At 37.8% G+C, this 23,367-nt stretch overlaps 1 protein-coding gene across 1 annotated transcript in view; it reads left to right on the top strand.

The window, feature by feature from the left end:
• LOC150109398 (uncharacterized) overlaps window positions 1-22,642 on the top strand; it is a 28,122-nt gene extending 5,480 nt beyond the window's left edge. The window contains exons 2-4 of the mRNA XM_090402306.1: window positions 12,027-12,204; window positions 17,307-17,461; window positions 21,839-22,642. Of these exons, the coding sequence (XP_090258432.1) occupies window positions 12,027-12,204; window positions 17,307-17,461; window positions 21,839-22,311 (806 nt within the window). The 3' untranslated portion in view covers window positions 22,312-22,642. The remainder of the gene's footprint in view (window positions 1-12,026; window positions 12,205-17,306; window positions 17,462-21,838) is intronic.
• The last annotated feature ends 725 nt before the right edge of the window (window positions 22,643-23,367 follow it).

Raw genomic sequence — 23,367 nt, 5'->3', positions numbered from 1 at the left:
TGAGATTAACATCTCCAATTTTGATATCAGGTTTAATACCACTTCCCTTCATAATGTGATCCATATAGATAATGAATAACAGAGGGGATAATGTACATCCTTGTCTGACACCAGATTTAACATTACATCACCTTCCTGTACGTCCTTCAATTCTAACTGCTAACGTGCAACTCAAATAATACGAAATAATGTAGCAAAAAAAAAAAGACAATGTCCAGCTTCGTGGAATGTTTCAACATGCTATGTTTGGATCGTTTGCTCATAACGAACTTCCGGAACCACGTGATGTTCTTGAGAAATTAGATCAAATAAATAAAATATACCATGTTTAATATAAACATATAAATAGGGAAGGCGATTGATACTTGTATCAGGATCTTAGATTACTAGAATGTTGGAAGATCGACAGGTGGTACGGCTTGCCTTCCAGTACTATTTTCAGAACCGTTTAAAACACTTCATAGGCAAAAGAGATTGTTGTTAGACCAGAGCCCAATGAGGCACATCTACATTGGGGGCGAAGCTCCAAGAGAGACGAAACCTTACATCATTACACGCCTTGAACGCCCAGAGAAACACCCATTGGCAGAAGGCGGCTGGTAGACCAAAGGATGACAATTTGCGTTGCAGGTCTCGATGCCACGCGCGATTAAAATATCTTTCCATAGTTAATGACATAGGCTAAGGAATCAGCCGCGAACCTTGACTAGCGGAATCCTTGACTGTTGGTCGCTGCTTAAGCGGTGAACCTTTACGTAGCCGAAAAGTTGACTTGAGTTTCTCCATTATTTTGGAGTGGATTAGTCGGTAGTTTGCCGGTCAACTTCTAATCGCCCATATTTGGAATAGAATGGATATATGATTGCTTCCACGCGTTAGGATACGTGCAGGCCTAGTATAAAAGATTGTAGAGAAGATACAGCACAGCGTCAGCTCTGGAACAAAAAAATGTGTTGAATACAATTGGAGAGATGCCATCAGGACCAGAGCACTCTTTAGGGACAAGTTGTTTTGTATATTTCTGATGTCTTTTGTCCGAAAAACCACACAAAACATAAGATGCTCAGAAGTTGCGTCCAATGTCCTTAGAAAGGACCAGATGGCACGGCTTCTGTTTGCACAATAGGCAAGGTTTCTGCTGTTTGCCTCTATGAAGTCAGAATGTTTCATTATTATTATTATTATTATTATTATTACTAAGAGGGACCTCCAGGAAGTCAGAGTCTCATCGAGAGAGGCCACATACCACACACACACACACACACACACACACACACACACACACACACACACACACACACACACACACACACACACACACACACACACACACACACACACACACACACACACCACCTATGATACTTATTCCTGAATTCATTCACACTGCTTGCACTCACAACATCGAATGGCAATCCATTCCAATCACGCACCACCCTCTGAGAGAAAAATCTAGCCCTTACACCCTTCTTAGCGGCCTTCATTCTCAGCTTCCAAGGCTGTCCTCTCGTTCTTTAGGAGGCACTGTCCTTTCGACGGCGCCTCCTACTACTTACTCGGACTCGCTCTAGGCATGACCTGGCAGAGTATGTGGCTGCGGGATTATGGACTAGTTGAACGGAAGCCTCCTGACTCGTTACTTACAGACTTTATTCTGTACACTATCTGGCAGGCGTGTCTGCAACACTACTGAGTATACTGATTACCCTCGAAATTGATGAAATTTTTTGTATTTAAGTGTGTTTGGTACGTCCTTGACGGTACTCATACTGCACGCAAAAGAGCCCAGCGACAGAAACCGGAACGCCTGGTCTTGAGACCAAACATGGCATTGACTCCTTCAGACTTCCAACAAACCAGGTGGTAGTATTTCCCAGGACGATGAAGGTCATCTATCAGTGGGTCTAGTAGGCACTTTCGACCACTAGTATACGTTTTGTAGGGGTAATACTCAGAGTTCAAAGCCCTTTTTGTGAAAGCAGCCAATACATACACGAAGGGGACGTTGACTCTCGACATGAGTTGCATTTCCTACCCAATTATGCCCATTGACTTAATTGAATTAAATGCAAAGTGAAAAGAGAAGATACAAATCGATTATTTTAACTTGATTTCAGCCCTCATCGTTACGAAACATCATTTTCTTGTTGCTGAAATTGTGCTTCACACCATTAGTAATTAGTAATAAAATTTCTCATCATGAACAAGAAACTCAAGTACAGTATTGTGCAGAGAGAACAATTTAACAGAACCGTTAATAACGCAGCGTCATATAAAATGACATCCCTTGAAATAGTGTGTAGTAACTGTTTATAGCAACGCGAAGTTCGTCTCTTAACAACATTGTCATATTTAATATCTCAACTGGAGACACTTTTTATCGCCCAAAATCCTAAATGTGGAAATACCCAAACAATTTACTTGCATTCTGTCTATGATGAATGAAACTGTGGATATTTTGTTTGTTTTTGAAACTATTAAGAAGAAGGAAAAGACTTATATTTCATCTAGAGAAACAAACAAGCACGACAGCACCATCATCACTTGTTTTGCTTGCCAACATTCGTACAAGTCAAGGTCGCACTAATGTAAGATAGTGCAGCCGCCGGTTGCTTGTATTTCTTGTATGTACTAAGAAGAACAGCTGGAACAACACGAGAGAAAGAGTGGACATGTATGCGAGCGTGCGTGTGTGTTCTAGACTGCGTTCACAGGCACGCATTAAATTTCTCAATGTCACCTTCGTGATCGGTACAAGAGTGTAAATATAAACAGAAGATTTTAGGAAATTTGTATTTCAAGACAGAAACAAGGATCGAAATCCTGCGATAAGAATTAAAATATTCAACATATGAGAAAAGAATAAATTGAGTTACGTTTCAGATTCAGCTCCTAACTGTTCTCGAGATCTAATGCGATTTATAAATATTCAGTGGATAACCTAATGGTTTGGGCAATAGATAAGTGAAACAGAAAAAAAAACAACCAATGAGTTGCTTGACAATGGACAGAAAAGAAGTGCATGTTATAGTTTAATTAATGTGTCCCCGAAAATCACAATTTGTACTTTCAGTCGGCGATTGTCCAACTTGATTTATTGTCCACAGAATTATTTGACCTTGTTTAGCGCTTTGAATAGCATAAAGTGCTACTTAAGTATAACCAACTAAGCGGAGATAAAAAAAAAAAAATCAGGTGTAAGATGAATGCACAGAGTCTTTAGTTCGAAGTCACTGCGGAAAGACTATTCAAATCGACGAAGACAAGCGATCAATTCAATTACCGACATGCCGATCTTCGTGAAGCCTCTAAAAATGAAATAAAAAAAAACATGTTCGATGCTTGGAGGAATTTGAGCATCAAACGCATGAAAGAAATGGAAAAACAGGAAACATGCACCGATGTGTTTCCTTATCGCTGAGTGATGAAGAAGCCTGGGATGTAAGCAGCCGAGTGTAGTGGTTAGAAAGAACGTGCAGTGACGGAGATCAAAGCGAGTTCATCGCACGGCGGTTAAAAAACAGGAAGACAATCTCTCTCTCTTTCTCTCTCGCTGTCTGTCTTTCTCAAAGTAAGCTACTGAAGCATCCCAATACCAAGTAAGGTCAACTTTTAGTGGTAAACAAAGAGAAAAAAAAAACTTTATATTCACACAAGAAAAAAAAAGAAAATGGGATGATGCAAGAAAGCCACAGAACGAAAATTAAATATTGTTACCGGAAAAACAAAAGACAAAAAACCCTAATTAGGTATGCACACAGTCGATGAGGCTTCCTGTAAACAAACCCAGAGAGCGACAGAAAGTAACCTCATTAATCGACTTTGCTGATGAGAAGGAAGCAATTCACAAAGGTCTTGAGAAACGCAATACTATCGCCCATTTAACTTCATTACCAAACGACCATTGGGATGAAAAACCTTCACAGGAGTCCTTTGCGACCTTCCAACAACATTTTAAATTTCCCTACAGGATACAATTACATGTTTAATCTCCCAACTCGGCTATTTGTTTGCTAACCGTACGATAGAAACTGTTCCAATTCACCTGACTTTAATAAAACGTGCCAGAGTATAGTTTTAGGAAAATATTTGTGATCTCCGGAAAATACCAGCGAACCTTGTTCTGACAGCAAAAAACACTCTACGAAAACCAATAACGTTTGCTGCTACACCATGGAAATAGGATCGCCTCGGAGATCTCCTTGTCACACCGTAAAAATCCGCCACTGCGAACGCAACCCAGAAGAGGATTTTGCTCTTCTAGTGTGTGTGTGTGTGTGTGTGTGTGTGTGTGTGTGTGTCATACATAACATTTCCACCTCTTACACAATACATAACCATCTACAAAGAGGAGAAGGGATCAATGGAAACCGTCGCTTTTATCCAAAAGGGTAAAATACAAAACCCGCATTGAATTTAAATATCATAGAAGACTGAGCCATGATAAAGAAATGACTGAAGGTTCCTAAAGATATCTAAAAATGAAAATACATCGTTTTACCACCGAAGATAAAATAGCTGGAAAGGAAAAGATAATAAAAATCAGAAGAAATGGAATGTTGCAAATAAATTGGCTCCTTTTTCTTCCGGTACGTGCCCACCTCCACGGACTCCAACATCTTTGTGAGCTTTAAATAATTTTCAAGTCTTAGAGAACCATTCTTCATCTAAAAGTTTTAAAGAGTTCTTCCTCGCAGAGGACGAGAATATCGTATAATATTTGCATATTTCCTGCTGGCCCTTGTTATTTATTACTCACAAACACGCAGAATATAACCAGCGAGAAGGGAATGCCTGAAATTTATCTTAAAACGTTTCTCACCTCCGTAAATATTTACTTATCTGAAGATGGATGCAGTGAGTGTTTACTGACCTTCTCCTCGCTGAATTATTGAAGTTGATTTTCATTTTACCTTCGTTCATAATTCTTCCGAAAGACATAAATAATATGAAGTTCTTCAGAATTAGTCCAAGAAACTTTTGGTAAATTCTTTATTGTTTTCTCCATAAAATTTTAAATTCACGTTTTTCAAGATGGTCACTTAACATGATACAGTAAGTTAAAAACTTGACTCTTCAAAAATTCTTGGCTTATTGTAAAGGGGTCTTCAGATACTGTTTGTTTATTTTATCTCCAAATTCTCTTGTTTTTAGCATGAAAACGCTTGCCCTATATTAAACTATCATTTATTTCAAGAGTGTATAAGAACTTGCAAAGGACGTGCCAGTAAAAAAATAAGATAAAAAAATAACTCAAAGAATAACGGAAGGAAAGCAAGAGACATAAATCAAGATTAGCGTTTGCCAGGTATGCCTATATGAAATTGCCTGAGTAAAAGTACCAATAAGTTGGCGTGGCGTGAGTAGTCAGTTTGGCGAGAATCCAATTCTTTCTACCCATTTGTATGGATTTCTTTAATGTTGTCAATGCCAAAACTGACGGATTATCGACGGTACATTTATTTTACTTAAGAAGTTTGCCTCTCGTAAGAAAAGTAAAATATCGAAAAATGGATTGCTACAGTGTACCCACACACACACTGAAAATTCGTGTCATTTTTCTTAGTCTTCTTATTGTAATTTCTTCTTATCGTATTCCAAAGGCTTAAATTTATATTTTGCAAAAAAAGAAAAAAAAAAACGTTTTCTAAGCAAACAATTGAACGTCTGGATTAACAATTACCATACAACACTCATGTTTGAAATGCCATGCTCACTCACGTGTATGTGATAGAGAGAGGTTGTACATTGTTTAGTTCAATATAGGATTAATCCATTAGTTGGCTTCCTGCCAACCTCAGTTTCTATGTTAATTAATGACCCACTTTTCTCAAAGTAAATTCTTGCACTACAAGATGATTGTGAAAGATACTGAAACAGCCCCTGCAAAATGGAAAAGAAGTTCGACATTTCTCTGTTGCACACAATACGCACATCAGCATCTGTTTTATTAATGTGCCTACAAGGGAAACATTCTTTCAATTAGAATCAATATTAAGATGAAGTAGTTGAATAGACCTTTAATGAGGTTTCTGCAATTTCTATTAGTTTGCGATATCCGTTGTTCTTAAGAAATGAAGAAATATATCGCGTGCGAAATTTTGAAAATGAATTGCAGAGATTGCAAAGAATTATCACACGCCATCGCATTAAATGCGTTAACCAAGAATTTAATGAATATTTGATGTAATTCATTAAACTCATTTGTTCAAATGCGTTCGTAATAAAATTGCTTCGTTTAGGAAAATCAAAGGAAACGCTTGTTCATCCACAATGAGAATATCGAACAGTAAGTCCGAATAGTTTTATTCTAATTCTTATTGATGGACCATAGGGGGGGGAGTAGCTTTCCTCGTTCTAACCTATATAAGCTATTAGACTATAAGCCACAAAATAATATCTTTTATAAGCGCTTAGTTATTTCTTGAAGGAATGCTGTCTTTATGAGATCTAAAATACTTTGAAGTTTCTGAATTTACAAGAGAGTCGTGTCCACGTTTTGTGTTGTACGCGTTTTAAAAGCACACCTCAGTATGGTTAAGAAGTAGAGTTCTTGTATCTTCAATCCGCGATGCGCCTAGCAGGTATATGGTCACCTATAAATAGCTCTGTTTGAGTATCTGCTAAGAATGAACTAGTTGCAGTCAAACTCCTTTTTATCTTTATCTTTTCCTAAAATACAAACAGCCCCTATTTTTAGCGTGATAATAATGTCGAATTTTGTCGCTGATGGGGAACGAGCTAGCACGAAGATATTGACCTGCATGAGAAGGAAGTATGTTAACATCAAGTGATGTGCTGCCTCCCCCGAGACCATTTATACATCAAGTAGCGTATTACTCCTTTCGTTTTTTGATAGTGAATTTAATTTTTGTGATGAGGGATCATTATGAAATCTCAATAAAGTGTTTAGATCATCCAATCGATATTGCAAATAAGAAAATCTTAAGAGAAGTTTGACTAATGCGTTTTGAAACAGGATTGAATTCAGGAAGTGTATTTAAAAGGTCTATGTGTGAGGTGAAACAATTATTCCATGCGAGAAATGACCTTGCATATTTGTAAATAATAATATAGCATTCAAATGAACTAAAATTCCGACTTGTTGACTTAATGCATATCCCTTATCAACATCACTTTCCCAAAGCGGCAGATTTAATAGTCACGAATAAATACTCAACAGAAGATTGTCTGTGAATTCCACCCACTAGAGGAAGGTTTTTAAACATACAGTGCGTTACTATAGTGGTAGATTAGGAGTTTCATAATCCAGGAGCAAACAAATGTCATGAATCTTTACCAGTTCTCTTAATGTTTAGCTAAATTGCAGAGGAATCACCATGTCATACTTACACTGTCATTAATGATCCTTCTAATCTGATAGAAAAGCTCTCAAAAATCGAACATTTATAGAATGTTGTACACCACCTTTAGATCCTCCTTTTTCTTCATTCTCTAATTAAGAGATTTTATCTTGTCTTCGTTAGAGTTGTAGTATTTGAGAACTCCTCCATAATATCAAGGAGGTGCTCTGTAGTATTGTAGAGCAATACTACAGAGCGATGCCAGTCGTTGCAGTTTTAAAAAGTTACGGCAGATTTAGTAGAGTTACGAAGACATAAGTAACAGAATTTTTTATGTGAATTCCACCCACTGGAAGTTTTTATATATGTACTGTATTAAGTACAATAGGTAGTCTAGAAGTTTAGTAATCCTGGAACCCTGCCTCTAGAGAACAAACGTGGAACTATTTCAAACTCTGCAATAAGCAGGATGGTAATCCCGCAGATAATGAAAATCGGTTACCACTAAAGACAATTCCAAACATCTCTGACGCTATACCGAGTGTATAGTGTCTCCTGAGAGTGGAGATGCTATGCATTCGGTAGACTAAGCAAGTATAATGAAGGCATACATCATAGGAGTTTCATAAAACGTTTTATAAAAGCTGACCAGATTCATTATTCTCTATTCAAAATTCAGTGAACAAAAGTTCGACTTAGATATGCTGAATCACCCACGCTGTATGTCTGACTTTGCTTCCGATGACAACTATTGCTAAAAATAAAGTTTAAATAAATTGAGAAGAAAAAACAAACACTAAAATGAACCGTGTTTTTCCCAAAAGTTCAAAGTTCTAATCGAATGGGCATGTTAATAGTTGGAGAACACCTTATGCTACCATGTATGCACAAATATGTGCATACGTGTGACCTAAAGCACAAGTTTAAGCTCAAATTGAATATAGTCAAAGATAGGAATGGAGCGGTACTAGTAGAAAACTGGAAATCAAAAACAGATGGCAAGAATACTGTGAGGAACTGTACAGCTGAGAGGATAAGAGATCGGAGGAGCTTTCTCACCAGGAAAATCGGAACCTCCTCACTTAGGCATGAGGTTGAAAGAGCAGTTAAGCAGCTTAACAGCAATAAGGCCCCTGGTGCAGATGGAATCCCAGCAGAGTTAATTAAGGCCACAGGGGATGGAGGAATAAGAGTGTTCCATAGATTGAAATGGCCTAGAGATTGGAAGAAATTGGTTTTCATCCCATAAGAAGGGAGGTGTGAAGGATTGCAAGAACTATAGAACTATTCTAAATAGGATTAAAACTAAAGTTCAGGAAGAGATGCCTGAGGAACAAGCAGGTTTAGGAAAGTTAAGGTGTACCGGAGATCAGATCCTTTGTCTTAGACAGATCATAGAAAAGTATAAAAAATTTAGACTACTTCAAAGCTTTTGACTGTATTCAGAATGTGAAATTGTGGAAAGTAATGAAGAGAGTAGGTTTTCTTCAACACTCAACACACTATCAGGCTGATAGCTACCTTGTTCAGGGAGCAAGAAGTCGTAGTGAGAACAGGTGTGGAATTAACTGATTGGATTCAGGTTAGAAAGGGAGTTAGGCAAGGATACTTTCTCCTCACTAGTTTAGTATCTATTCTGAAGACATCATGCATTGGATGAGCATAAGACAGGAATTAGGATAGGTGGCAGATTGATCAGTAATCTGAGGCATGCCGATAATACAGTGCTCCTTTATATGACAAGAAAGAACTAGGACAAAGTCTTGAAAAGTTAATGAAATCAGTAGGAACAGAGAACTTCAGCTCAATCCTAGCAAACAAAGATTATGGTTCTCAAAGGAAACAGAGACAGAGAAGCTCCTGAGAAACAAGTTTACCTTTATTGAGAAAGAATTGAACAATTCAGAAAGTTCAAGCACATGGGATTCATTATTAGTATGAAGAATTGCCTGTTCAGAAGACGTCAGAGGAAGATTAGGAATGGCTAAAACAATATTCAGAAACTTGCCTAAAATCGGGACAGATGAATCTGTCTCCATGGAAAGAAAGTTGAGGATTTTGGATGCAGTTGTTTTTCACCAGCGACTTATGGCTGTGAGATTTGGAACCTAAAGAAGTCTGATAGGAAACTGCTTTTGCGATGTGGTGTTACAGAAGGCTGTTGAGGATATTATGTACTGAAAGGCAGACAAATGGATGGGTGCTAGAAATGATCAGTAGAACGTTAAGGCTCCTTAAGGATATTGACAAAAGAAAATTAAAATACCTTGGACACATTGAAAGGATGGAATAAGACTTCTAAAAACAATAAAAGAAGGTAAAGTTCTTGGGGGAAAAAAGGGCAGACATTAAATGAGACTTTGGGCGGATGGCGTGTCTGATCAAAAAGTTAAAGCGTACAAAAAACATACAACTGGGCAATCTGACGAGGACTGGTTAGGTAAGGTTTGAACGAGGAATGGTCCAAAATATCCGACTCGTATTATTAAGCTGGTAGACAGCTTGCCTAAAAGGAAGATAAACGTGATAATAGCCAAAGAAGGGCCCTACGCTACTGAGGCGAGTGAAATATTTTTTACGTTATAAAAATCAAGTGGATAATAGATCGAGCATTATTTCAAAGCCGAATGTAGAAACTACGAAAGTTTCGTAAAAATAAGTCGACCAGAGAGCTTACGGGAATACACCCGCCGGCATATATGAGTCTCCCTTGCGCGGATCACCTTAGAAAACATGAACGCCAAGACATATATTCGCTTTCTAATTTGGTCCATTTTTGATAAGGTTTCGCTGGCCTGACAGCTATTTCGAACTGGTTGGTTCTCTTCAGAGACCAGGCAGAAACCTTAAGAGAGAAAAAAAAATCCTCTTTCAATGCTAAGGGACTTGAAACGTCGGAAAGGTGTATTTTTCGTAATCGAACTCTCGGTCGGTGCGTGAAAGCATTTAATGAAGTAAAGAATCAAATGGCTTCAGTTCGGCAATGCAAAAATTATAAAAATCAAGTGCTCTATTCAGGTTTCTACCTGATCTCCGAAGAGAACCAACCAGTTCGAAATAGCTGTCAGGCCAGCGAAACCTTATCAAAAATGGACCAAATTAGAAAGCGAATATACAGTATGTCTTGGCGTTCATGTTTTCTAAGGTGATCCGCGCAAGGGAGACTCATATATGCCGGCGGGTGTATTCCCGTAAGCTCTCTGGTCGACTTATTTTTACGAAACTTTCGTAGTTTCTACATTCGGCTTTGAAATAATGCTGGATCTAATATCCACTTGAATTTTATAATTTTTGCATCGCAGAACTGAAGCCTTTTGGCTCTTTACTTTAGTAAATATTTTTTAGGTTTTCTTTGAAATGCCGTTATATTCCTACTCACTTTAACAGTGTCATCAACAAGTTGAAGCTTAAAGCAAGAAGAAGACGATGGTCCTTTACATATACTTGTCATACTAATTAACCACTGTATTCGTAATTCTTCAAACCTCATAATCATATAAACAAAGCGTAGTACTTAACTGTTGCAATGTCTTGCTATAAAGAGAATCCGAATGTAATTGTATTTCATCTTTCACACATGAATTGAAACGGCATATTTCTGAATCTGGAGTATTTAATTCTCTTTTCGGTTCTTCAGTGAAGGAAACAGACCGAACAGCTCAATGATGTGGTTATAGCATACTTGTAATACGTATTTCTGTTCTAGTTATGGCATACCACGTTACTTATTATGGGATCCGAAAGTATGTACTATCTATCTATTCCCTTCTGCCATACGGCCGGGGGGGGGGAAGCTATATGCTACCATACTAGGGAGATGATTATGAGCATGGTGGTTTCCCGTTGCCTTCCTTGCCGTACTAAATCCTATGGCTGTATCCTGTGCGCTCACGGGGCCGGTTTGCCTGCTTGGGGGATGACAAACCGCTGATAAACTGACGGAAAAAGCCCACGCCCAAGACCGGCTAACTTGGTTATGACTGAGGAAGATCCTTAAACTCCTCACGCGTCGACGGGAATCGAACCTAGGACACTCCTTCTTCAGGCATATGGTTGCGAAGCGCAAAGCCACTAGGCTAACCGCGCGGACCAAGTATGTACCTGTTTCGGAATACAATGAGCAAAGAAAGATTTGAGACGCTTCTAAAATTATTGAAACCAAGCAAACAAACAAAGTTTCATCTTCGTTGTGTTCAAAATGGTGTAATTTGCGGTGACGAGTCTTATGTGGACACATACAGTGATAGGTTTTTGTTCCAGTTGAAGAGTTTCAAGGTCGATGGAAGATATTGGCTTGAGATGGAGACTTTGATTATTTGATGTCACTCAGCGAGAACAGACATTGAGCGTTTGGCTATCATCAGATTTTCGCGCGCGCGCGCGTGTGTGTGTCATTCCTGCATTTGTCACTCAACAACCACTGCGAACAAGACACACTCGCTGTCAGTTAATCCTGTCAAGATCAGCCGTCGTTCAACAAAATTAATTACTTGGAGTAACTGGCTGTCAGAGAGGACAAGATTCTAATTAAATTTCGACAGGCTTCTGATGCTATCATATGATGCTGTTTCGAGCAGGCGTCTGCTTCCATTCTCAATGTCATGTGGAATATGAGCAGATGGCATTTAAGCCTAAATTCTCATGCAATTGTTGTTCACAGATTGATAATCGTTTGTCGGTTTTTTTATTATTATTATAATAATCACCTTATTTTGTCCTTAGGTACAGTTCTAGCCACTTGCCAACCGCTTCCTTCTCCTTATAACATTTCAATCGTCCTCATTTCCTGGTCGCCACCAGCCGTCCGAGTAGCCTGGAGATTTGATTTGCCTTTCTGTGGTGGGAACGTCACAACCGTCCTCAGACGCTTCGAGCTTACCTACCGTCCTGTTAATGCAAGGTAAATTCTTCCTCTATTTTTTTTTAAAAAAAAATCATCCTACAGATGTCACTACTATAGAATATTATGTTCTGATCAATTAAGAGTTGTTTCATTTCTAAGGTAGGATCTTTGTATCATAACATAGATACGTAGCCACTCGCGGTAATAATGCGCTGTAGGTTTATTTCCTGGATTGGATTCGCATAAAAAATAATAAAATCCACACAAATATAGAAAACAACAAGAACACAGACCTTACTGGACGTATTAAAAAGCTTAATGAAACCATGAAGACATCACTACAGACGTAAACCTCACTTGAGATGATTCCTGTGAAAAATCAGAAGACGCTTACGGTTTAGGTATAACTTACACCCTAATATGAACCCTCTTACCAGGTTTTCGTATTATTAGTTAATGACTATTCTCTCAAAAATATTTCTGACTTTTGAAATGAACTCAGTATATCGTTATAGACACAAGAAGAAAGTAAGGATGAGGTCAAATTAGATTCGTCTCACTTTGTGAATTTGCGATGTAATCTACGCATAGTCAAGATCTAAGCTTAAGAAATCACAAGAAAATACTGCAGTAACCTAAGCCAAATTTTGAAAAGAGATTTATGTGGAAGATTTTTTATATATATTAAGGGGAATACGTAGTAAAAAATCTTTGCAATTTCGAGCAGCAATTTTTTTTAAGCAGAAATTCAAAAATATTTTTGTGGCATGTGTGGAAGTGAGATGGAAGTCTAATAATGATCACTAGAGACAAATCTTGACACAGCCTTGGAAGGGGTTGGTGTATTCGAGTTCATGTTCACAGAATCTAACTACAATTCAGCAGGATTTCCAGAGGAAGTTTTGCATGAAAACTACTGAATTCACACATGGAGAGTTCTTAAGGACTTCCCCCCAGAAACAGTGGTATTGGCTGCATCTAACGAAAAAGTTCAAGCTGGTTATACAAGATAGAGACAGTGGTGTTTGACACTGCTTTCTGTCCACTTGTCATATCCCCATCTCTTTAAAAGTTGCAGAATTTACGCTGAATGACAAAGTGTTATGCGATGAATGTGCTGTGACATAATGGACTGTCTTTGGTGCAGAGGAAGCCAGTTTGTCTAAAATTTGTTTTAGTACTGGGGAAACCTTCCACTTCACCTAATGTTTAAGTATTGAGAAATTAAAAATCCGTACACGACTGAATATATTAGGGATAGTCTGAAGAGTATGTTTCTCGCTGACTTCTGATGCTAGCCCACATCCTATTAGAAGTAAGCGCTATCCGGTTTCACTATCCCAAAGAAGAGGTCACAGCTTTCCTAAACATTCACTTGTGATGATTGCATTGGCCTTTTAGCGAGCCCTGTCTTGTAATGCTATTCTTATTTTGGTGTTATATTCGCCTGATTGGACAAGTAGGTAGTGTACCTGATATCCACTCAACAGGCTGTGGGTTTGAGTTTTTTCGTGGTTCTTTGATGTTACTGAAAGTCGAATAGTGGAAATTTTATTCTTGTATGGCATTTAGTTTGTTTTTCCCCTTAAATAAAAGTCTGAAGCTGTTCAGATTGCTTTATCTAGAATTTGTGATTTAGCTAATTGTATGGCTAAAGTTTGTGGTTGATAATGACGTGTGAACATGATTTTTACCATCACAAGTTCAGCTATATTAATTTTAATAATAAAGAAAAGTTTCGAGAATATTATGAATAAATATTTAATCGTAAACAGAATTAATCCATATTTTCCATATCTGTTTTCAGCTTTACCCATAAAGTCATACAAGTTTAGTTGCTTGTTCAGCTAATTATCAAAGAGAAGTCTCGTTCCAGTATCAGCCATAAAATCAAACCTATATATGAAGAAATGAATCATCAAAGAAGATTATGCAAATACGACAAAGGAAGAAACAGTATTTGGCATTTGGCCAAATCTTTCTATTTAAATTTGGTCCACTGTGGTTACATAAATTCGACTTTTTCAATAGTAGGTAGGAAATCAATCTTTGATCGAAAACCATTTTAAGGACTTTTTCCAACTGAAATTGGGTGTCATATACAGGATACAATAGTAATAATACTTCACTTGACATTATAAACAAAAGAATAAATAAATGGGACAATATTTTGGCAAAGATTAACTACAGTTTCGTAATAATGGTGCACGTAATGCATCTATAGTCTTTTGTTGCCTACCTCGTGTATAAAAAACCAAAAGAGATATGGTATCGTGTGAAGAAAAAAATATTCACTCTCTATTGTGCGAACACGGGTTGGTTCAAAAGAAAAAGTGCACCTCTGGTGCCCCAATGAAGAGGTGCTGATATCGACTCTTTTAAAGCAACATTTCGACCGAATGCACGCATTGAGGTAGGATTCTGGCAGCTCGCCAACCACCAAACTGACTCGGGGAGGGGGGGGGAGGGGGGAGAACTAACCATAACTCACATGACATCTGGACCGATGCCAGGAGGAGGAAATAAACTGCTCACTCTACAGTAAATACAAGTCTTCACATGGAACATTCGCCTAAATGACGGGATCCTTACGGAGATGTGATAAGTCATTTGTTAACGCATTCCCCCCCCCCCAAAAAAATGAGTTCGCTGATTTCGATACGTGCAGTCTCTGAAAACATTCATGCGTGGGTTGCAAAGAGTCGAAAAGTTTTGATAATTTTGCGAAAGGTTCTCCTGTGCTCATGAGAACCACTTAAGAATTTTAATGTCCGCTACCTTGACGGCTGTTTCAGACGATGGGTTGGTTAATGAACGAAGAGAAAGAGGTTTGATTCTTAAAGCGACCTGGCTTATAAGTTGGAAACTGTAAAGAGAGCGCGGAAAAAACATCTAAATTGGTCTCCTCCTTCGCTTGCAGTTTTATCAAGCCACTTTACTCGAAGCGAAAGCGGCGTCATTTATTATTGATACCGACGCAAAAGGCTCGAAACAATAAACAAAACTTGGGCTGTGTAAAGTCTTAAAGAATTAAGAATCCTCTTGTGTTTCTTCAGGAAAAAAAATACAACAAAGAATCTACGAAGCTTTTAAGAAGTCGCTAAGCAAGCATGTTGTAGTAAAAAGAGGCTTAAAAGTGAAGTAAATGCGTGCTTTTACTTTGGGTGGGCCTGGGTATTTAGATCCAGAGCAGTTATTATTTCATCGTTAATACGCCTGTTTAATGAATATGCCGAAGAAAAAGGCGATGTAATGTTCTGGAGAGATATGATGATGATGATGATGAGTGGGAAGATTCTTCCTTTTTGGATAATCAGTGAGATATTTCCCTTATCTCGCTGATTGACGCGAATTTGTTACTATTTGCACAATTAAACATATATTGGTAATGGCAAAGTTTTATTATCGAAGATATTTGAACAGTTATATACAGAACAGAGAGAGAGAGAGTTGTGAGTCAGCTGTGAGCGCAGTTGACGGAACAATACGTTTAAATAAGCGTGGGTTCAAATCCCGTCTTGAAATGCAAAGAAAGTTTTGAAGATGAGTTAGCTGGTATCATGCACAAGTGCTACTAGTGTTTCTTCCCCCTCAAGGAAAACTTGTTTTTTTTTCTCTCCTAAAATAGGATAAACCAGCCAGATAACACACACATGCAGATATGAAAGATATTTTGCGCTCTCAACCAAGCGAAACCGAATATTTCTTCGTAGCCCAGTTACACGAACGAAGGCGTCCTTCAGTTCCAATTCAATCTTTGATCGAAAACCATTTTAAAGACTTTTTCCAACTGAAATTGAGTATCATATACAGGATACAGGGTTTATTTGCCGTGCAAAGGAGATAAACCAGCCGGCGGATACGCAGTTAACACCGACAGCACCTTAACTTTCAGCAAAGTATATTTTATGTAAAACTGCGTCTTGTTCGCTGCCTCGTTAATAATAATTAATAATAATAATAATAATAATTATTATTATTATTAATTATGCCTCGTTAATAATAATTAATAATAATAATAATAATTATTATTATTATTATTAATTATTATTAACGAGGCAGCGAACAAGACGCAGTTTTACATAAAATATACTTTGCTGAAAGTTAAGGTGCTGTCGGTGTTAACTGCGTATCCGCCGGCTGGTTTATCTCCTTTGCACGGCAAATAAACCCTGTATCCTGTATATGATACTCAATTTCAGTATCATATATCACTAAATTAAATTTGCTGCTCTTGTCTGACTTTTCCCATCATTGGGCTATCTCTTTTCTGAGTGCTTTGACATTGCCCTTCTGAAAAGGTTTTCTTTTTCCCCTTTCTGCATAAAGGATCTCTCGTAACAGCCAGCATCTCGTCAAAGGAAGTAAATTTCATCAGACAGCGCCAACCAAGTCGTTTAGTGGCTGAAGCAAAGCTGAAGAATGAGAAATTACGAGTGGTGAGTCAATATCCGTATAAAACGTACAATACAGCAATACAGACAGCTTTGAGAGGGCAAGCATTTCTCGGATTGAACTGCTCATGCTTTAAAAGAAAAATAAAAGAGGATGGAGAAAGATAAGAAAGAAAAGGAAATAATGCGAAGTAAAAGACAGACAGACAGAGAGAGAGAGAGAGAGAGAGAGAGAGAGAGAGAGAGAGAGAGAGAGAGAGAGAGAGAGAGAGAGAGAGAGTATAAATAATAAAAAAATCCAAAAAGAAAGGAAAAGTCAGCTAAATATGTAAAAGGAATGAGAAGGGGCGAGTTTAAAATAGAACTAGTGGAAAACAGAGATAAAGAGACGAAGCAATAATTAATTAATTTGCAAAAAGGGTGAATGGCGAAACTTTTTAAAGTGGTTATATCAAATTATGATTGTAAGAGAGAGCTTTGCTTTGTTCTTTAAAACTCTGAGAAAACAAAAACCCTCACATTTACTTAATTAATGGAGTCAGGCAGAGAAGAATAACGAGATTAATTAAAAAAAAAAACGATACGTATATACAGAAATGAAAAGAAACATTTCCTCTGTAGATAAGGATTTTTTTCTGCATCAATACAAAATAAAAACGACTTTGTTTTGTATTATTATTTCTTTATTTTTTATTAACTGCATTATCTTTTTTCCTTAATAAAACAAACACATTTTTATTCATTTTTTTCCACTCTCCATTTAAGATACCGCATAGTCCATGACATTCCCCCGGAGGCGCGTTCTGTAAGAGTGGACCATTTACTACCTAGCACCGAATACAGACTCCACTTAGTGGCAGTTTCTGACGACGGGCTGGGCAACACTAGCAGAACGATCTATTTTGTATCGCCAGATGTCCGTAAGTATTTAAAAGAAACAGCTCTATTTCTTGCACTGTTGGCTGCACAAGAATCGTTTAGTATACATGATACTTAAAAATGTGTTATGTTTCAGAAAAATATTAAGTAAAATTTTTTATCAGCGCCATTCAACAATGGTAATGCAAATAAAATTTATTACATTACTAGTGGATATCACCATAGTAACCATTGCATTGGTTACCATGGTGATGTCCAGCACTTAATTCTTGTTATTTCGAACGAAAATGTGTCGGTTTCATAAAAATATCATTTTCCATATTTGTTTGCAATATTATTATGTGAATTTTGACGTTGGAGGGCGGTTCAGAAAACAGAAAGTTTTCTGTAGTTTTATTTCGAACAATTTGAATTTTCTTTTAAGGCATGAAAAGTGAAATGGACGTCAAATATTAATCAAAGTCTGTAGAAAATGCACACGAAAACATGACTCTAGGGAATAAGATAAGGTCCACAAAAAAAAAAAAAAAAGAAATAGAAAAGCAATAGAACCACGCTGACGTCCTGATGCTTGCTCTTGTAATTTAGATCTATTCTAGCTCTTCTATCAGTCAACAGACTATGTTTTCCTTTTCTTCGGAATGCTATCCGAAACTTCAACACTGGCGAACGGCAACTTCTCGAGAGCCGAACTGCCCTCGGGAGAGCGAAAGTCTTTTTTTTTTAGAAGATTTTTTAGAAGATTTTTTTAGAAGATCTCTGTCGTCTTTGATTTACAATCTTAGCTTCTCTGACAGCAAGAAAGTGAGAAAAGTTGTTGAAGTTTTTACCTGTTATTTATCATCCGTGCCCGGACAGGATGTCACTACAGTGCAGCAATAGGATTACAACTTCTTGCAAGTCAACTAAATTTATACTTTTTTTCTTACGATTGATCGATAGATGGCAGCACTCAAATAAGATACTCAAAAATCATTGAAATCAATATAGAAATGAATTAATTTAAATTAAAGCAAATACAATAGTATTAACATGTAATTAACAGATTGACTACAACTAGTAAGGTAACTGATGACTGCTAAAACTGAATGATTGCTGTTTATATATTTATTGAAACAAATTTCAAACTTTGGAAAGACTTTTAATGGGATTATATTGATCAAATGCATATAATAAACAACTATGTTGTTAAACTAGTTGGTATAACATAGTTGTTTATTATATACCAACTAAGGCTGTTGGCATCTGCAGGGTACATAACTGATGTAAGGCACTAAAAAGTAAAAAACTGTTACAAACTATAATCAACCGATTCCAATTATATTAAACAAAGAACAGAGCGGTACAATACATGCATAGAGCGTGGATAATCTCACTTGTTGTTATTTAGGAACGTTCTATAGTTGGCACTATAATTCAGTTTTGGCGAGTTGAAGGATCTGATAAGGGCTTTTAGATCACGGGAAAGATTAGTCCTTGGTTCCTGTTAAGGTTTTGTATACAGCGGACAACTGTTGTGGCCTCCTTAAAAATTCGGAAGCGGAAGTCCTCCTCCATGTAAAACGTTCTTCTTTCCCACGTCGCCCACCTCTCGATATCTGCCAAAACTCTTTACATAAACCGAAGCTATCGCTTTTCGCATTTCCAGTTTAATTCGATATGGGTTTACGATTTTTTTATTATTTTTATTTTTTTAGCAAACTCCTGTCTTTGGTCCTGCTTTTGCCTTTTATGATTGGGTGGACATTTTTTTTTTGCTTCTCTCTTTTTTATCTCTTCTTATTTTTCTATCTCTTCCGTGTTAATTCAGAAATACTTAAGAACGCTTTAATTCTCTTCTGAATTAACACGGAGAAGACAGAAAGCCATCCATTAAAACAGCCAGCAGAGAACGGCAGGTGAAAAAAAAAGTTCCAATTCCATCATCGTTTTGCTGATGATGGTCGTTTCAATTCTCAGTTTCAGTTGCAAGATGCAAATTGGAGCATTGATCTTGCCATGCTCCTACAAATAACGCTACAAGAAAATCACCAATGGTGGATAAGAACCTTATTTTTTTTTTTTTGAGTTTGTAAGTTTGCTTGATATTTTTTACACCTCAAGAAATTCTATGAAAATGAAACTAGCAATATTCTTAAAAAAATATTGTCAAAACTCTTACATCAAGTGTTAGGAAGTTATCGTTGTTCTCCTCCTCCTCCTCCCTATCTTTGTCCATATACAATATAGAATGTAAACGTTGCCTTTTGATAGCGATATATGTTATGGAGTAAAGTTCAGTATTTTTTTTTATCGCCATACCTTATATGGAGAGGGTGGCAACGGTAACTTCGTGACACTTTGATATAAGAGTTTTGACAATTTTTTTTAAGAATATTGCTAGTTTCATTTTCATAGAATTTCTTGAGGTGTAAAAAATATCAAGCAAACTTTCAAACTCAAAAAAAAAAAAAATAGCACGGCAATAACAAATATGGAATATTATGTAAGATTCTAGTAATTAAAATTATTTCTGAGCAGGTGCATTCTTGCGCACGTTGGAAACATTCAATTAGATAAACGCCAGCATTTCTATACAAGTGTATTTGGTTCAATAACACCTCTAAAGATTTCCAGATTGTTCTTTGTATCTTTTCATAACCGAGGTTTAAGATCTTGGAATCATTCCATAGAACCCGATGTCCTTTCATCGATAATGCGAATTAGCTCATAATACAGTCCAGTGAATTAGAAACCTTTATGCAGATATACGTAAACATCACTTACGCAGCGTATATGCAAAATATTTAGTCACTTGCGTCACCACCTATTCTAGGCAACTATTTAATGCTGCTGGTCATTAATCGTCAATAGTGTTGATCACTATAGGGAAAACAAAGGATTTTTTTCAGAGTTCGATAAAGAGCTTGTTGTGGGTGTCTGTCCGGCTGGAGCCACCGTCGTCTCGAGAAGGCTTGTACGGACAAAAAGAACTTCCTCTGTGCAGCAGTTGACCGAAGCATTTAATGAAGGCTGGTCCCGACCCATATCTCTCCAAACTATGCGCAGAGAATTGAAGAGGATCAGTAATGGCAGTCGCATGCCTATACGGAAGCCACTGCTTTCTACGAAGAACCGGAAAGTTCGTTTACAGTGGTGTCAGGAACATCGTGACTGGACACTGGAAGACTGTTATCCAGCAGGTGACGGTTGTTTCATGGACGACAATGCTACTGTTCATCCAGCAAGAATTGTTGAGCAGTGGTTCACCTAGCATGACAGCGACTTCCACTGTCTTCCCTGGCACCACAAAGCCTGAATCTGAATCCTCTTGAGAACGTATGGTACACGTTAGAAAAACAGATCAGAGGGCAAAGTCCTCTTCCGTCTAATCTTAGCTAGTTAAAGAACTGTCTGGTGAACTCCTGGTATGTTGTAGACGTAGATGCAATCCAACATCTTGTGGAACTTATGCCAAACTTATGCCCCATATGTGTTGTCATTATGGCTAAGGGAGTTCAACTCGGTAAATAAAAGTTTCTAATTCAGTACCGCAGTACCGTGTTTGACCTCGTTTAGCACGTTTCGAGAAAATATGTGCATGATAGAGCTGCGGCCTTATTTCTCTATGGTGCTCTATGTCTCTAGCATGCTCTTTGATGCGCTGTTCAATAGATTTCTCAGTCTGCCCGTAGTATGGAAAATTGCAGTTAGAACACACTCGATAAACTCATGGATATTTGAGGAGTGTGTTTACATTTAACAGATCGAAGTAACCATTGTTTTCATTTTATATTCTTATTCTTCAGTCACATTTTTTCAGCTTGTTTTTAAATTGCTTTCATTTTTGGTGGATTATCTTACGGTCATCGCTCTGGATTCTACGACTTCTTATTGTACGTCATTATCACTAATATCACCATTATAATAATATTTGCATCACCTACGTTTTTCTTCTTTTCTCGAAAACGACATTGTCGCTCTCTTGTTGCTAACACTACCGTCGAACCCTTTTCAAGATGGCTTTTATTTGGATAAAATTGCATTTTCAAATTACGGTGACTGCAAAGAATTTAAAATAAATGTTGAACTGTTTGTAATCGTTTGTCTTCGAGGAAAAGGTATGTCGAACAGTACAGGGTGTTTCAAACAGAATGTCCCGATTTGAAAATTGTACATCTCTGCAACCACAAACCACAAATGAATGCGACTTGTACCATGTGAACGGCCTTGGCCCAGAGTTTCATACAAGTGAGTTAAAGTTCAGGCCTTACTTCGTACTTGGTAATTTATTTTGTAACTGTACCACATTTTCATTATTAAATATAATTATTTGAAATCGGGTCATTCTCTTTGAAACATCTCGTATTTCACAAGTTAGCTGTACTTCTCAATGTTAAGAAAATCTAATCCATTAAATTTTTTTTTTTAATTTCCAGACAATGACAGTTCCCGGCAGGCTGTTCCCACACTGCTGGAAGAGGAAAGACCCTCCATTACCGTCCGAGAAGAAGAGGTGGTGATCGTGGTTATTGTTTTAGCTGTGTGGGTTGCCGTCATCCTGCTATTCTTCAACAAATGGGGTAAAATACGGATGTTGGAGCCCTACCAGCCTCAGTATCGCAGCCAGACTTTTAATTCCGTCTTGCCAAAAACGTCCAAAATCTCGGTTAGCGAACCCTTAGCTGCAACGTTGCTCGATCGAGAACTTCAGCGGCTGAACTTTAATGCCCTTCCGCCGTATAATATGCAACGGATGCGACCTCGACAAAATTCAGTGTTCGTGGGGAGTCCGTACAGTACGTCCTACCTGTCTGAAATGGGAATGCCGAGAAAGGTGAAGAGTGCAGAGGACATCAAATCACTGGTAGTGCAGATAAGCGACCATAATTTACAGTCTACTGCCCTCTAGTGGAGATCTCAGTTACTAGCATGGTCTATAAAGCGATGACTGGACGAATCGGTCAACACCCGAATGAGCTAAATGATTTAACATTTCGTGAGGGTGAATTCAGAAGACAAGAATGTGATAGGGACTGTAAAATCAAATAAATAAAATAAGTGTTTTTTTCACTGCATCATCACCAGGACAGCCAATTAGCTATGATATCTTATTTAAAGCATTTCTGCAATTTTTGATAAGATGTCTTCATTCCTAATGTCATTATCGAAAACGATTCACGTAATCAATTCTACACCCTCTGTCCAAAAAGAAACCGAACTTTTCGAAAATAGAAGAAACTAGTGGCGACACTTGTTGTATCTTTTTGTTGTCGAAAGCGGTAACCTTCATTAGTGTTGTGTCAACTGTTTATGACATTTGTTTCATTAGAAGCCGAGTTATAATGACAGTGTGTTTTGACGAACGGTCGGTCGTCACGATATTCATGCCGTAAGCGACGAATTCTCGCTTCAAAACTTCGAGATAAAACTCACCATTGACCGTTTGGCCAGGAGGAACGAATCCTTTGTGGATAATGCCCTTGGAATCGTAGAAACAAATCGACGTTGTCTTTGCTTTTGACTTCTCCAAGCGACTTTTTTCGGATGTCCCTCTTCTGGTGTTCTCCACTCAGCACTCTGGCGCTTTGTTTCGGGCTCATACTCAAAACACTACGTTTCGTCACCAGTAACGATCGTTTCAAGGAAGTTTGAGTCCTTACGAGCGGTTTTAATGAGGTCCTTGCACTTTCAGTTCGATACATTTTTTGGTCGTCTGTCAACTTGTGGGGAACAAATCGCGAATTCAATTTACGAAGGCCCAAACTCTCGGTCAAAATGTTGTGCAAAGTTGATTTTGGAATCCCCAATTCATCTTCAAGCAATCCCTCCGACGATTTCGGGTTTTCTTTGATGAAATCAGGCACTTTTTGGATGTTAACTTCGCTCAGTCTAGTTTTTGGAGTGCCGGCTTTTCGTCGTCCTCAAGCGTCTCACGCCCACTTTGAAATCGCTTAAACTACTCGTA

The sequence above is a fragment of the Typopeltis vanoorti genome, chromosome 2 (assembly GCF_054136105.1).
Source record: "Typopeltis vanoorti isolate ZY-2024b chromosome 2, IOZ_Tvanoo_1.0, whole genome shotgun sequence".
Lineage (NCBI taxonomy): Eukaryota > Metazoa > Arthropoda > Arachnida > Uropygi > Thelyphonidae > Typopeltis > Typopeltis vanoorti.
This window is presented reverse-complemented; position numbering and strand designations above follow the sequence as displayed.